At 34.6% G+C, this 14,280-nt stretch overlaps 2 protein-coding genes across 5 annotated transcripts; one reads left to right on the top strand and one right to left on the bottom strand.

The window, feature by feature from the left end:
- Positions 1 to 1,290: 1,290 nt before the first annotated feature.
- LOC110112380 (F-box/kelch-repeat protein SKIP6-like) lies at positions 1,291 to 5,791 on the top strand. Of its 4 annotated transcripts, none has more exons than XM_028699271.1 (2): positions 1,291 to 2,575; positions 5,322 to 5,791. In XM_028699271.1, the coding sequence occupies exon 1, from the start codon at positions 1,409 to 1,411 to the stop codon at positions 2,555 to 2,557; it is 1,149 nt and encodes a 382-aa protein (XP_028555104.1). In that variant the 5' UTR covers positions 1,291 to 1,408; the 3' UTR covers positions 2,558 to 2,575; positions 5,322 to 5,791. The 4 variants fall into 4 exon arrangements, with proteins under 4 accessions (XP_028555104.1, XP_028555105.1, XP_020700236.1 ...); XM_028699272.1 differs by lacking the exon at positions 5,322 to 5,791 and adding an exon at positions 4,978 to 5,224; XM_020844577.2 differs by having other exon boundaries at positions 1,292 to 2,575; positions 5,342 to 5,791.
- Positions 5,792 to 8,828: 3,037 nt separating this feature from the next.
- Positions 8,829 to 11,637, bottom strand: LOC110112381 (uncharacterized oxidoreductase At4g09670). The gene is made up of 2 exons (XM_020844581.2): positions 11,091 to 11,637; positions 8,829 to 9,630 (listed from the first exon to the last, which is right to left on the bottom strand). The coding sequence occupies exons 1-2, from the start codon at positions 11,547 to 11,549 to the stop codon at positions 9,010 to 9,012; spliced, it is 1,080 nt and encodes a 359-aa protein (XP_020700240.1). The 5' UTR covers positions 11,550 to 11,637; the 3' UTR covers positions 8,829 to 9,009.
- Between the last annotated feature and the right edge of the window lie 2,643 nt (positions 11,638 to 14,280).

Here is a 14,280-nt window from a genome sequence, read left to right as displayed (position 1 = left end):
CCACTGCCTTCTTAGTCTAAGCTGCATATCGGAAATGATATTTTATCTCCTAAAACCTTGATTACCAGTGAGTATTTTAGCAATTGTGAATTCAACAATTCCTTATCAGCATTTAATTTGACAGCAATTCCGTCCTCCGACATCTCAGCAAGATCACCGTTAAAGGAGATCTTGATATGCTGGGGTTTCTTCCATGCTTCACTGAATTATGCCTTCAACTCATTTCTATTAACAATTCCATCCTCAATCCTGACCTGATTAGCCTTTGTCAACAAATCCTCCTCAAGAACATTGCCGGTAAATTTCCCATGGTTTCCCAAATCATCCGTTTCAGATACTATATTACGGCCAACAAGATCCTCATTGTTTCTTACGAATTTATTTACCTTTAAAATCAAACCCGCAGATGATGACACCTCAGAATTTCGATTTCCATCAATACCTCTTTCCTTTGCAAGATCTCTATCACCGTCCACGCCTCGTTACATCACAACCTTCTTGCATTTTCCTTCCACAACCACTTCTTGCCAGATCGGAGGTCGAGCGACCTCCCTGATCACAAGATTATTACCACTCCTACCAACCAACCGATCTGTTCCAAAAGAACGAACCTCCGTTCGACGATGTGCAATAGAAGAGCGGCCAGAGGACTGCCGATTATCATCAGAACGACGAACGGGGGCCATGGATCCAAGCAACCTCCGTCCGATAGTCCGCTGCCTCCAAAACCACCGTCCGCAGATAACCCGCGAAAGCAGAAAAATTCAAAAAAAAAAAAAAAAAAACGAGTTTCTTTCTCTCTCTCTCTTTAGAAAATCCGAGAGCTTCTTTCTCTTTCGATTAGATGTGCATTTTTTACTTCTGATTTTATCATAATTGCACTGAGGTTGATATATTGTAAAATTTTAAATAGTGCTTTAGGGTATTCTTTTTTTTTTTTTGTCTATCTATTTATTATCCTATTATTTAATGAATTTAATTTGTGTAATGTTATTTTATAGGGAAATTTACTTACATACCATTTTATACAATTCTATTTATATATCTAATATCTAAAACTTCAATATTACATTTATACTATCCTATATTATTTTAATATCAAATATAACATTCATATTTCCTTCCTATAATTCATATATTTCATTTCTAATATTCATATTTGATATGAAAATGAACTATATATGATATATATGTAATATTAAAATTTTAGATGTTAAATATATAAATAGAATAATATATAATAATATATATAAATCTCCCTATTTTACATTGACACGAGTCAATTATTGGTTCCCACGCGCGCTAAAGATGATATCTCGCTGCTCGTTCCTGTTACCCACAAGACTCGCTCTTAATTTCTATCCACTACTTCGCCGCCGCCTCGGCTTGCGACGATCATCTCTTATAGATGGTCAACAGTCCGCGACCGATGATCGATCCTCCCCCTCCGCTTCTCACAGCGTCTTCTCCCGCGTTGCCACCGCCGATATCTCGCCTGATACCCTCGCTTCCTGATGACCTTGCCATCCTCTGCATCGCTCGAGTCCCGCCATCGTATCACCCCTTGCTCGCCGCTGTATCACGTGCGTGGCGCACCTTTCTTCGCTCCCCTCTCCTTTTCTCCGTCCGCCTCGAAGTCGGCGCGTCGCAGTCCTTCCTCTTCATCAGCATCCACACTCTTATTGACCAATCTCGTTGGTATATCCTTGATCGTCTCTGCTGGAATCATTCCCCTCTTCTTATCCCACTCCCTGCGCCGCCCCTTGTCTCTCCCCTCGGTTGCACAGCTGTCTCCCTTGGTCACTCTCTCTTCCTCCTCGGGGGCTCTATCGACGGCATTCCCTCATCCGTCGTACAAATATACGATGCCCGATTCAATTATTGGCGTCTCGGCCCCCATATGTCTGCTTCCCGCGAGTTTGCCGCTGCTGGTGTCATTTCTGGCCGGATCTACGTTGTAGGTGGCTGCCACCCCATCAACAAGTATTGGGCTGAGGAATTCGATCCGGAGAAGGAGCGATGGAGGCGGATCTCAAGCCCACCGGAGATCCGAGAGAAGTGGATGCACGGAAATGCAGTTATTGGGGGAAAGCTGCTTGCGATGGCGGATCGTGGCGGTGTGGTATTAGATCCCGCTGTGGCTGCGGCAGAGGCAGAAGTTATGCAGGATAAAGCATGGAGTATGGTGCCAACAACGCTGGATCTAGGGTGGAGGGGTAGGGCGGCCGCTGTGGGGGAAGTTCTTTACTCTTATAGTTACCTGGGGAAGATCAAAGGGTATGATTTCACGAACGACGAGTGGAGGCCACTGGACGGACTGGATAAGGAGCTACCAAAGTTTTTGCATGGAGCAACACTGACCAATTTGGGTGAAATGCTGTGTTTGGTTTGGGAAGGGAAGAGGAAGGGCATGGAGATGGAGGTCATTTTTGCTGGAATTAGGGTTACCAAAACAAACAACGGGGGTTTGCTGGGATCTTTGGTCTGGTTGGAAACGTTTGTTTTGGCGTTTCCGAAGGGAACATTCATTTCACAGTGCATCTCGCTGGAGTTCTGATCTGAAAATGGTTTACTGGTATGATATTTATTTCTTTTGCTTTTATTTATTGTTTATTTGCTTCTCTTGTCTAGATTTGTACTTTTCATGCTCTAATGTTTTACTACATGGAATTGTACTTAGTAATCCTATCTCATATGGTTATCTAGCATACATGAAGAATGATTTGGTTTGATGTGATAGGCCAAATTTTCGAAATGAGCATCGTGCAAGTGACATTTAGGTGAACGAGCAGACTTTTTAAATAATTTGTAAACAAGCGGATGCGCCGCTTGTTTTGGTGCGCTATTCAAATAAGCGCATTTTGTTGTAACAGAATTACAGGGTTTCGAACTCAGTGAAATGCGCTGAAACACTAAGCGCATTCTAAGAATGCACGTTGTTCAGTCCGACGCATTCAATGCAGATTGGCTGGCTGACAGCTCAATTTCTGCGATTTTTTGTCCATAGCGTGGGCAAGATTTGCCATTTTCGTGAATGCAGGTGCGGAAATTGATGGTGGTCATTGAGTGCGAGTGGTTGGCGGATGAAAATTGAAGAGGGGTAGTAGAGATGAAACAACTTATAAAATGAGACAAACGCAATTGGTTTTCTCCCACTCTTCCTCCAGCCCTCTCTTCCTCAAGCTCCCAGTTATCACTTTCTGAAGGTATGTTTTATTTTTTTTAGTTATATTAAAAGTTTTCTGTTAATTTTGTAATTTTTACTGTTAGAGTTTTCAACATATGTTACTTGAATTAATATTGTAAGTTAATATTGTTGTAATTTGTGTAATTTGTTATGGTGTATGTGTTGCAATTTATTTTTCATTTTACATTATTCTGTTGATATTAAGTTGAAATGTATGAAATGTTTTATAGATAAATTTTTGTTAAAGCACAAATAATTATGTGCAAGTGTAAGTAAAGGAGATGTGTCGACCAAATTTATTAATGCGCGTATGTAACTTATTTAATTTTATTTTTTTTACTAGCTTTAATTTATGATATTATTTATAATAATTTTTGAATTAAAATTTGAAAATCCCAAAATATTAGCTAAACTTTTTTTTAAGCCAAGTTGAATGGCTCAATTAAAATGATTAAATAAATTAATTATATTGATAAAATTGTAGTGTAAATCAAATACAAATTTATAGAGGCATTCACAATTTCTTTAAGTTATTTCTTTAAAATTTTGTGGTGAGATAATTTATAGGCTTTATATTAAGTATTTATGCTATGAGTCGTTTTAGTTGTATGTTGATAGAAACTAAAATGTGGAAGTCGAATATTTAAAAAAATTAATTTTTATTCTTTTTTCCAAATATCAAAATGATTTTAAAAATTTTGTTAAAATTTAAAGCAAGCCATTAAGTTGAATTGATAGTTATGGAAGGAAGTTAAATATATATCAATAACATCTTGATAAAATATAATTTCTTCTGAAAATCTTATTGATATATATATATTTAACTTCCTCCTATATTTATAAATACAATTTAATGACTTGCTTTAAATTTTAGCAAATTTTTTAAAATTATTTTGGTATTTGGATAAAAATATAAAAGTTAGTTTTTTTTAATATACGGCTTCCACATTTTAGTTTCTATCAACAAAAAACTAAAACGACTCATAGCATAAATACTTGATATAAGGACTATAAATTATCTCACAACAAAATTTTAAAGAAATAGTTTAAAGAAGCTGTGGATGTCTTTATAAATTTGTATTTGATTTATTACTATAATTTTATCAAGATAATTAATTTATTTAATCATTTTGATTGAGTCATTCAACTTGGCTTAAAAAAAATTTAGCTAATATTTTGGGATTTTTTAAATTTTAATTCAAAAATTATTATAATTAATATCATAAATTAAAGCTAGTCTTAAAAAAACAAAATTAAATACCAAAATTAAATAAGTAACAAATGCGCATAAATAAATTTGTTCGACGCATCTCTTTTACTTACACTTGCGCATAATTATTCGTACTTGAACAAAAAATTATCTATAAAACATTTCATACATTTCAACTTAATATCAACAAAATAATATAAAATGAAAAATAAATTGCAACACATACATCATAACAAGTTACACAAATTACAATAACATCAACTTACAACATTAATTCAAGTAACATATGCTGAAAACTCTAACAATAAAAATTACAAAATTAACAAAAAAATTTTAATATAACTAAAAAAATTAAAACATACCTTCAGAAATTGATAGCCGGGAGCTTGAGGAAGAGGGGGCTTGAGGAAGAGTGGGAGAAAACCAATTGCTCATGCCCCCTTTTATAAGCTGTTTCATCTCCACTATCTTTCTTCAATTTTCATCTGCCAACCACCGCACTCAACGACCACCATCAATTTCCGCACTTGCATTGGCGAAAATGGCGGATCTTGCCCCCGCTACGGACAAAAAATCGCAGAAATTGAGCTGTCAGCCAGCCAGTCCGAACTTAATGCGCTGGACTGAACAACACATTCTTTTGCATTCTAAAGAATGCGCTTAGTGTTTCAGCGCGTTTCACTGAGTTCGAAACCCTGTAATTCTGTTACAACAAAATGTACTTATTTGAACGGCGAATTTGTTGGGCGCATTCTTTGAATGTGTCAAAACAAGCGGCGCATCCGTTTGTTTACAAATTATTTAAAAAGTCTGCTCGTTCACCTAAATGTCATTTGTACGGTGCTCGTTTCGAAAATTTGGCCTTTATTTTTCCTAAATAGGGTTGTTTTCTGATGTAATAAGTAAATTAATCCTTTGTCACTGATTTGTTTGAAACCTTTCAGGTTGGTTACACAACCACGTGTACTCAAAAGTGTTTAATGTTCCATCATCATGGTCATTATCCCAACAATTTGGGTTGGCTTTATACAGGGCTTGCAAGGGCAAAATCTTAAGAAGGAAAGCTTAAAAAACTGAAATTAACTGTTGGAACGCGAAGGTGCAAAATTTTAAAAAGAAGAAGCTCGATTTTGTAAGGGTATTTTGCCTTGCCAAGCAGGCATGTGGCCGCTTGTGTGGTAGGATGAAACAGCCTTACATAGGGTGAATTCACTTTTTTTTTAAAATTGAATTTAATCGTAATAGACCTGGTCATCTATGTCATGTTAACTTATATTTGTAATTTGCTCGAGTAATTTAATACGAGACCCAGATAAATACATGTAAATCACTTGTATGTTTGTATGATTTTGTATGTTCTATTGTTATAGACTCTAAATTTATTTTACTTCTCATGTATATGTTTGTTGATATTCTTAGGTTGTTGCAGGGTTTATAATATATAGATATGATAAAAAAATGATATTATAATAGGAAATATTTGCAGAAATTGAACAATTCACTGCTGAAATTTGAAATTTCAACAAGATAAAACAGAAATTGAGGGAAATTTGATGGAAAAACACAAGGAAATTTTGATAATTATATAATATGGGAGATCCAATTTGCCTAATCCCTAGCCGACAGCTATAAACACAACTAAAATAATACATTTCCAGTGAATTTTAACACAATAAGCAGTATAGAATTTATACTTAACAAAATTCACATGCATAACTATGAATTATTTAAATGCATTCAAATGATACCTTTTCTGATATATACATTCAAATCATAACAAATATTATTTCTTTTCATACACTTGTAAGTAATATATAAATGATGAAAAAGTGGATAAGATTCTTATATGTCTTCTTGAATATTATGATGCCAAGAAATACAAATTTAGCCAAGACATGCATAACCCTAACCCTAGGATGAAAATAACTATTAAAAGTAAACAATACAAAGTAAAAAGTCCAAACATCCCCTTCAATTCAAATTTCTAGCTCGCCTGCTCCTCTCTGTCTTCCTTAATGTGTGTACCCCACCCAAATAAAGTAGGCTAAGCTTGGGAGGAACCAGGCTTCTGCCTGGTATGGACATAGGTCAATCCCTTCTGAACCGACCGGCCCAGGACCTGCCCCTCGTAGGCCGGTCTAACATATTACTTAAAAGGATTAATGGCCCAATGGTTAAAGGGGAGAAAGTTATTCATCTAAATTTTTTAGTTCAAGCCAAATGTTTTGCAATTTATAGCTTGCCATTCCAAAAGTTTTGTATGTTCTAGCATACTATGCACACAATCTTTCCATCACATGTATTTGTTGGCCTATCTTTTGTATTATCTCACGATCTCTATTTTTTGAAAATTCACCTATCAAATTTTTTTTTTCATAATCACACCTTCAAGAATTCATCATATTGATATGATGTAGAAGAACTTTCAACCAATCAACAAATCACAAGAGAAATTGAGAAGAAGACACCACAAATCTTTTTTATTTTAGAGAATATGAAAGAGAACAAACAAGATACAGCAGATCTTCAATTGGAGAGGAAGATCTGGCTCTCCCAATTCTCTAACCGACGGCTAGAGCTCTCATAACCTAAGAATAAACTAAATTCAACAAACAAATAACATATCCTAACCCTTGGGTAAATCAACTATTTAAAGCAAACAATAAACAATAAAATACCAAAATAGCCCTTCCCAAATTCCCTTTCAAATCAGCTCCAAATCTGTCATATTTCTTTAATTCTTTTCCTCCCAAATCAGCCCCCAAATCAGCCCTTTTCAATTAGAAAATATTTTCTAATTAACCCCCTCGAAATCAGCCCCCAAATATGCCCTTTTCAAGTATGAAGCATCTCCTAATTAATTCCATCTAAATCAGCCTCTTTCCCTTAATAAAACATTCATATTTCTCTCGTAAATTTAATTCAAATAAGCTATCTTTCCCTAAATAAAGTTTACTAATTAGTTCTCCCATATCTCTCCTCCTTATATAGTGAATATTAACTCCCCTGGTCCCCCCTAGCATATAAATACTTTCCCCCCAAAAAAGCACCATGTCCTCGAAGTGGAAGATGAGAACAATCTCCTGATCATCTCATATAGCTCCCATGTGGCTTTGTACTGTGACAAATCCTTCCACCTGATAAGTGCCTACTAAACAATAAACCTAAGATGCTGAGAACAAATTGGTAGCTCAATAAGATCATTCTTTGAGATTATTATTTTTTTATGCTGAGAAGGAGATCAGCCAAGGTTAACTAGGCTAACTAAATGCGATGGGGCCGATTTCTTTTAATGGTGGCAGCGGCTAAGCTGGAATATAGGGGCTCGTTTGGTGGTTTTTTATGTTACAAATGATGTGGTGGAATGCAGGGAAGAGTTATTGGGTGTGTAAATATGTGGTTTATTGCTTGAGAGGTCGGATTTGCCGAGAATAGGTAAAGGGGGAGGAAAAGGTTGGGGGGTGCAGAAAGGTTTTGAGGGATGATAAAAATGCTGAAATTACGTAGATGTTCCCTTATGAGTGAAGAAGAGATATTGGAAAGAGGAGGATGAAAATTAAAACTTCCACCAAGCTCCAAGAGATAGGGGTGGCCACCAAGTGCAAAGAGTTTCAAACTTCAGATTTTGTAAGCATCCAACAATTTATTGTCCATTCATTCATAATCATATTTATAGCTTAATATATAACCCATTCAAATTCATGATAAAATTCAAAAATGATTTTAGAGGGTGAATTGTGTTGAGGTTGAAGTGACCAATCAGAAAGATGAGGCTATCAAGCATTTATGATCAAACTTATACCACCAATGCATGACAACTCCTTACTCTCCCCTTCTGCAAATATTTTTACAACTACACATATTTACATCATTAAAAAAAGAATTTATTTTTTAAAAATTTAAAATATATGCCAAAAGTCCAACATTCTTCATAATAATAGTTTGGGCTTGGGCCTAACTTGTGATCTTTGGGGTCGTCGAAATTTTCTTTGGGTTTACATATTGTTTCTTTGAGCTTCCTTCTTGTCTTCATAGTGACTCTAAGGTTTCATTTGGGGCCACTTTCTTGCTGCTTTTAAAACAGGTTTTTTAGTAAAAAATTTAAATTTTTATATTAAAAAGTTATTTTGAGAAGTATTAAGAAAGTCGTCTCAAACGACTGAAATCATATGTATGAGTTTTCTTTATTTTCTGCATGGGGAACTGACAATATTTTGAATTTTAATTCCGCTTACATCACCATCACCATTAACTCACACAACATTACGGGGTTGGGTGAAAAGAAGTTTGGATTGGGTAAACTGGCTCTACATACAGTCGAAAGTCATCCAGCCATCACATCCATGGATTTAATCTCCAGATATATGATACTTATGGTGTCTTTCTTAAGGCTTTTCAGTATAGTGAGTTCTACATCTAATTGCCAAAACATTTTTGCACGGCAAAACTATAACATCTGCGCCAACTCAATTACTAATTAAACACCTTTGCTTAGTGTTTTATTTACATAAACTATAACTGCATTTGACAAAACATCAACAAAAGAAACGACATCTGGAACTAACTTGTAGAACGGTTACTTTATTTGAAAGAATCATAACAATGAACCTCCTCAACCCACAATCTCAACTTCCTTGAATTCCTTCTCAATGGATTCCTTCACAGCATCAAGCACAACCTGTGTCTTCCTACTAAAAACTGACCATTTTTTCTCAGGCTTGGCTCCCGAATCTTTGATTTCTCCAACCAATCTTGAAAACTCGGTGATCATCAGAGCTTCCTGCGGAAAAAAGGTTGAGACAACCTTCTTGCTGGGCAATGACTTCCATCCTGTCACGAGCTCCTTGAAACCAGAATCAGAGACAAAGGTGAATGGAGCGGAGTTCTCTTCAAAAGGAATTACGAAGTCACTAAGGGATAAATTTCCTCTGGATCCAACGGCTACAAGTTCAAATGTTAGGTGGGCGAGGAAGGAGCAGTGAAAAGTTGCAATGGTTCCATCTTCCCAATGTAAAGAAGCTCCACATGAGAGTATTAGACCAGCTTCATTCTTGACTGCGTTAGGAAAAGCTACAGCGGTTTTGGGTAAGTTGTAATCCGAAGCCCATAATATGGCGCGGATACAGTACCAGCCAATGTCACCAAGAGCTCCAAGTGAATCAAGGTCAGCCTTCACACGTATGTTATTCTGTAGGAAATTACTGTCCGCATAAACGCTTGCTATGCTGCTCACCTGCATATATATTATTATTATAAATGTTGTGAAATTTAGAGAATAATTTGGTGTGGTAGATGTTAAATTTGATTAAATTTTATTGAAATTATTTGTTTAGATTTATGATTTAAATGAATAGAAGAGAAGATGTAGAAGTGTACATTTCTTTAATTTTATTGCCTCTCGGTTTCTGAATTTGGGATTTAGTTTAAAATGGAAGGGAAATAAGATTTTAACAACTACTACATCAAGCTTTTATCCCACTACGTGGGTCGGCTACATGAATCCTTTTTCTCTATTATGTCCTATTAAAAGTCAAATTCTCGTTTAAATTTAATAAAGAAAGATCATCTCTAATATTTTCTAACCAAGTCGTTTTACGTCAGCCTCTACTTTTTTTAACATAAGTCAAATCTAACACCTCTACTTTCCTAATCGGGTCATCGGAAGGTTGTCGTTTTATGTGACTAAAGTATCTAAGGTGACTCTCTATACTCTTATCTTCTACTGGAGCTACTCCAACCTTTTCACGTATATGCTCATTTTGTATCCTATCTCTAAGGGTAAAGCCACTCATCCACCTGAGCATCCTCATCTCTGCCACCCTTAACTTAGTATTATGCTTCTCTTTTAATGACCAACATTCGGCACCATAAAACATTGCAGGACTCACCACCATCTTATAGAATTTTCCCTTAAGTTTTGAGGGATACTTTTTTATCACGCAACAAGTCAGATATATTCCTCCACTTAAACCATCCAACTTGAATTATGCTAATTAGATTTTAAAAGATAGTAAAATTTATGTGGCTTATAAAATTATTAGGATAATTTTATAGATAACACTTAAATCTTAATTATTTATAAAGTTGATATCTTTTGTTTTTGTTTTTTATATTTTTATCGAGATACTAGATACACGATAAAATAGTAAAACATATTTTTTATTCCAATTAAATTCTTTTTTTTTTGGACATTTAGGCCATTTAAGGCAAACTCACACACACAACGCATACACAAAGACTCGAACCCAAGACCTCTTAATTGGAAGCATAAGCTCTCAACCAACAGGCCAAGGTGAGCTGTGTTCCAATTAAATTCTGAATGACTTGATCTTGATATATTTATAAATACACAATTTTATTGAATAAAACCCTTGGGTGTGAGTCTTGTAAATAAAGAAGATTTTGATGTTAAATGTATAAAATTTTCAAATCTAGCTTAAAATTAAATTTAGAAGTATTGTGAGAAGAAGAATTTTTTTATTATTATTACGAGTATTATAAAATTATCATAATTTTTTTATAAATTCTAATATGAGTTTTCTTATAACTATCAGGCTATATAGCATGGTTGATTATAAAAAATTACTTCTTATTTAAAAAAAAAATTGTAAGCAAAATATGAATAAATAGAAACAAAATTGAGAAAATATGGCCAAGCAATCAAACAGCCGGGAGTGTTGTTTCTGAACTTACCATCTTCAACTGGCCAAATTGATCAGAATTTCTGAGAAAATCCTCCATTTCAGCAGTACGAGGGTGGTGGACCCACATGGTGCCGTCCATGAACTGCACGCCGTTGGTCTCACAGGCTTCGAGGATCTGGTCAAGATCCGCGACGCAGAGCGCCGTCGGCTTCTCGATCAAGATGTGTTTACCCTTGCCAGCGGCGGCCACCGCCCAGCGGAGGTGGAGGCTCGTCGGCAGCGGTAGGTACACGGCATCCACCTCTGCATCGTCAAGCAGAGATTCATAGCTTCCGTACGGCCGCGTGGTCGCCGGCAGGCCGTTGTCGGCAATGAAACGGCGGGCTTTCTCTTCGGATCTGCTTCCGACGGCGACGATGGTGGCGTTCGGAGCGAGTTTGATGGCGCGAGATAGCTTGCGAGCTATGTCCGCACAGCCCACGATACCAAATTTGATAGGCTGAGCCATCTCTGCTCGATCTGTGATCTGAAGGAGATCAAGTTTGCAAGGACTCTTTTTGAGTGGTGGACGTCAGATCAGTGCTCCTTTTATAGAGTTCGCGAATCCTCTCGGTTTTTCTTGCAACTTTTTTTTTTTCTTCGCTTTTATATTGGGTTAGGATATTATGATAATTAGTTATTTTGATAAGAGTATTAATGTATTATATAAAAATTAATTAATTATTTATATTTTTATATTTGTTTTAAAATAAATGTAAAGGTTTTCAAATAAATTTAAAGATTTTAAAATTAATGCTTTTTAAAACTTGATTAGTGCATGATTATTTTTTTTATCTTTTTAATACTTAGAATTATATATAACGCTCATATTTTATTTATTTATAAAATGAAATAAATTTTTTTAAACTATGAAACTTATGTAACATTCGTATCATGATCAAATTATTAAGAATTTATTTAAAACAAAAAAAAAAGGATTTTATCGTGAAGTAAATATTTAGGTCATAATTTAAAATTAAACATAGGATAATATTAGCTCTATAAATAATCAAAATTTAAGTATTATGCATGTAATTAACTTTGATGTTTATTTTATTCATTTCTATTTGCCAATATTTTTAAAAGCAGTGTAATATGAATTGAAATTAAGGCTTCGTTTGAGACTGCTTTCTTACTGCTTTTTAAAGCGGCTTTTTAGTACAAACATTTTAATTTTTGTACTAGAAAGCCACTTTAAGAAGCAAGAAGAAAGCCGTCCCAAACGAAGCCTAAGAGGAGCCGAACATTGTAATAATTTAAAAATGAGTAGATACATAAAAATAGGAGATACGAAATTTTCGTATTTTAGAATATGTATAATCATTTTTTGAAGTCTAACGAATACACAATATTATTTTTTGAAGCTCGGTGATTATGTGAAACAGTTTCATGCATTCATTAGATTATCTAAATTGATAAAATTTTAATTTAATTATATTTTATATAACCATTTTAATTAAATAATATTTATTAGTAAATTATATGCATTTAATTATTATATCACTAAATATTTAATATAAATTTTATTAGTCAATATAATATTTATAGTTTTATATCACTAAAGACACAACTTAATCACATAATTAAAAACCAAAATATAAATTATGTGATTTAAGGAGAGGATATTGTTCCAAACTATTTAATTTATAGTTTATCTAATGGACATTATGATACCAAATTTGCCCATTTTTAACATTTGGATAACTCGTTCAAAGGTGGACAAGGGGAGGAAAATTTAGTGGAGAGGGAGGGATATATATATATATATTCAAATTCATTTAATGGTAGCCCTAATTTACTCCTAAATATAATTTGTTGCTATGATTAGTCGATAGTAGATATCTTTCTAACCATATTCTCCTCCTAACGAGTCACATACAATTTGATTAAGAATGCAACGTTCTATGCTCTTCATCATATTTCAATGAGCCAATTAGAAAATATTAACGAACTATACGAGAGCCCTTAAGACCAATAACCACAACAAACATATGTCTGGATTGATTCTATATTTTGGTGGTGAGCTGCAAATTATGGAGGACTTCACACCTACATATATTGGTAGAAGGAATCAGCCTCTAAAATTGAATGAGATATTAACGCGAACTCAGCTTAAACTAAAAATCATTTGGGTTTTTTTGTCTTGATAACTCTACATAGATGGTTAATCTCATTTGTCGTCTTCGTAATAATAGAGGCTACTCTACCACGCACATCAAAGATGACAAAGTCTATGAATTCATGTTAATTGAAGCAACAACGCATATTATATCCTTGTAATAGCTCGTATTTTAATATAGTTAAATAAAAATTTTCATGTCTCATTATAAGTTCAAATCACAAACTATCTTCATCATAACAAAAATATTATAATAATTTAATTACATTAATTTTTCCATAACTTTTGGGCACTGGTACAAATCTTTAAGAAATTGACACTTATCAATACAAGTGCAGATTTTGAGACTATCGAGTGTCTGTTTTGCAAATTAATTTCATCCATTTTATTTAAAAATTTCTGATGAAATTGGTTTGTAAAATGGACAGTTGACGGACCCAAAATCCGTATTTGTATCGACATATATCAATTTCTTAAGGATTTGAATGAGTGCTAAAAAATTATGAAGAAATTAATGTAATTAAATCACTATAATATATATGTTATGAGGAAGACGATTTGTGATTTAGATTTATAATGACTCCTAAAAAAATTATTTGATTGTGCTAAAATACGGGCTATTATAATCTACTAACATTACATTTTACTTAAGGATTAAGACACAAAATCGATATAAGCCAAATATGTATGATCAAAACTCAAATCAAATCAAACTCATAAAAAAAATCATAAAGTCATGAAGTTCACCCATGCAGGTCTGGTCATCTGGGTGTGGACTATGAAGTTCAGATGCGAGGTGAGCGTGGGATTGCATTTTGCAGGCGAGGTGAGTGCGAGATCGCTGATTATAGAGTTTGAATGTGAGGCTAGCGCAGTGCGAGCCTAGGTGCGAATTGTGGAGTCCGGAGGCGAGGCGAGTGCGGGATCGTGCTGTGTAGTGCATGCGAGATTTCTGGGTCATTTTGAGTTTTCGAGTCAATCCAAACCAGATGCGAGGTGAGCGTGGGATTGCATTTTGCAGGCGAGGTGAGTGCGAGATCGCTGATTATAGAGTTTGAATGTGAGGCTAGCGCAGTGCGAG

Source organism: Dendrobium catenatum, unplaced genomic scaffold, assembly GCF_001605985.2.
Source record: "Dendrobium catenatum unplaced genomic scaffold, ASM160598v2 fragScaff_scaffold_1226, whole genome shotgun sequence".
Classification (NCBI taxonomy): domain Eukaryota; kingdom Viridiplantae; phylum Streptophyta; class Magnoliopsida; order Asparagales; family Orchidaceae; genus Dendrobium; species Dendrobium catenatum.
This window is presented reverse-complemented; position numbering and strand designations above follow the sequence as displayed.

Coding starts and splice junctions, on each gene's coding strand:
- LOC110112380 (XM_028699271.1), top strand. CDS start 1,409: ATGGTCAACAGTCCGCGACCGATGATCGATCCTCCCCCTCCGCTTCTC.
- LOC110112381 (XM_020844581.2), bottom strand. CDS start 11,549: ATGGCTCAGCCTATCAAATTTGGTATCGTGGGCTGTGCGGACATAGCT. Junction 9,631..11,090: donor AATTTGGCCAGTTGAAGATG/GTAAGTTCAGAA, acceptor ATATATATGCAG/GTGAGCAGCATAGCAAGCGT.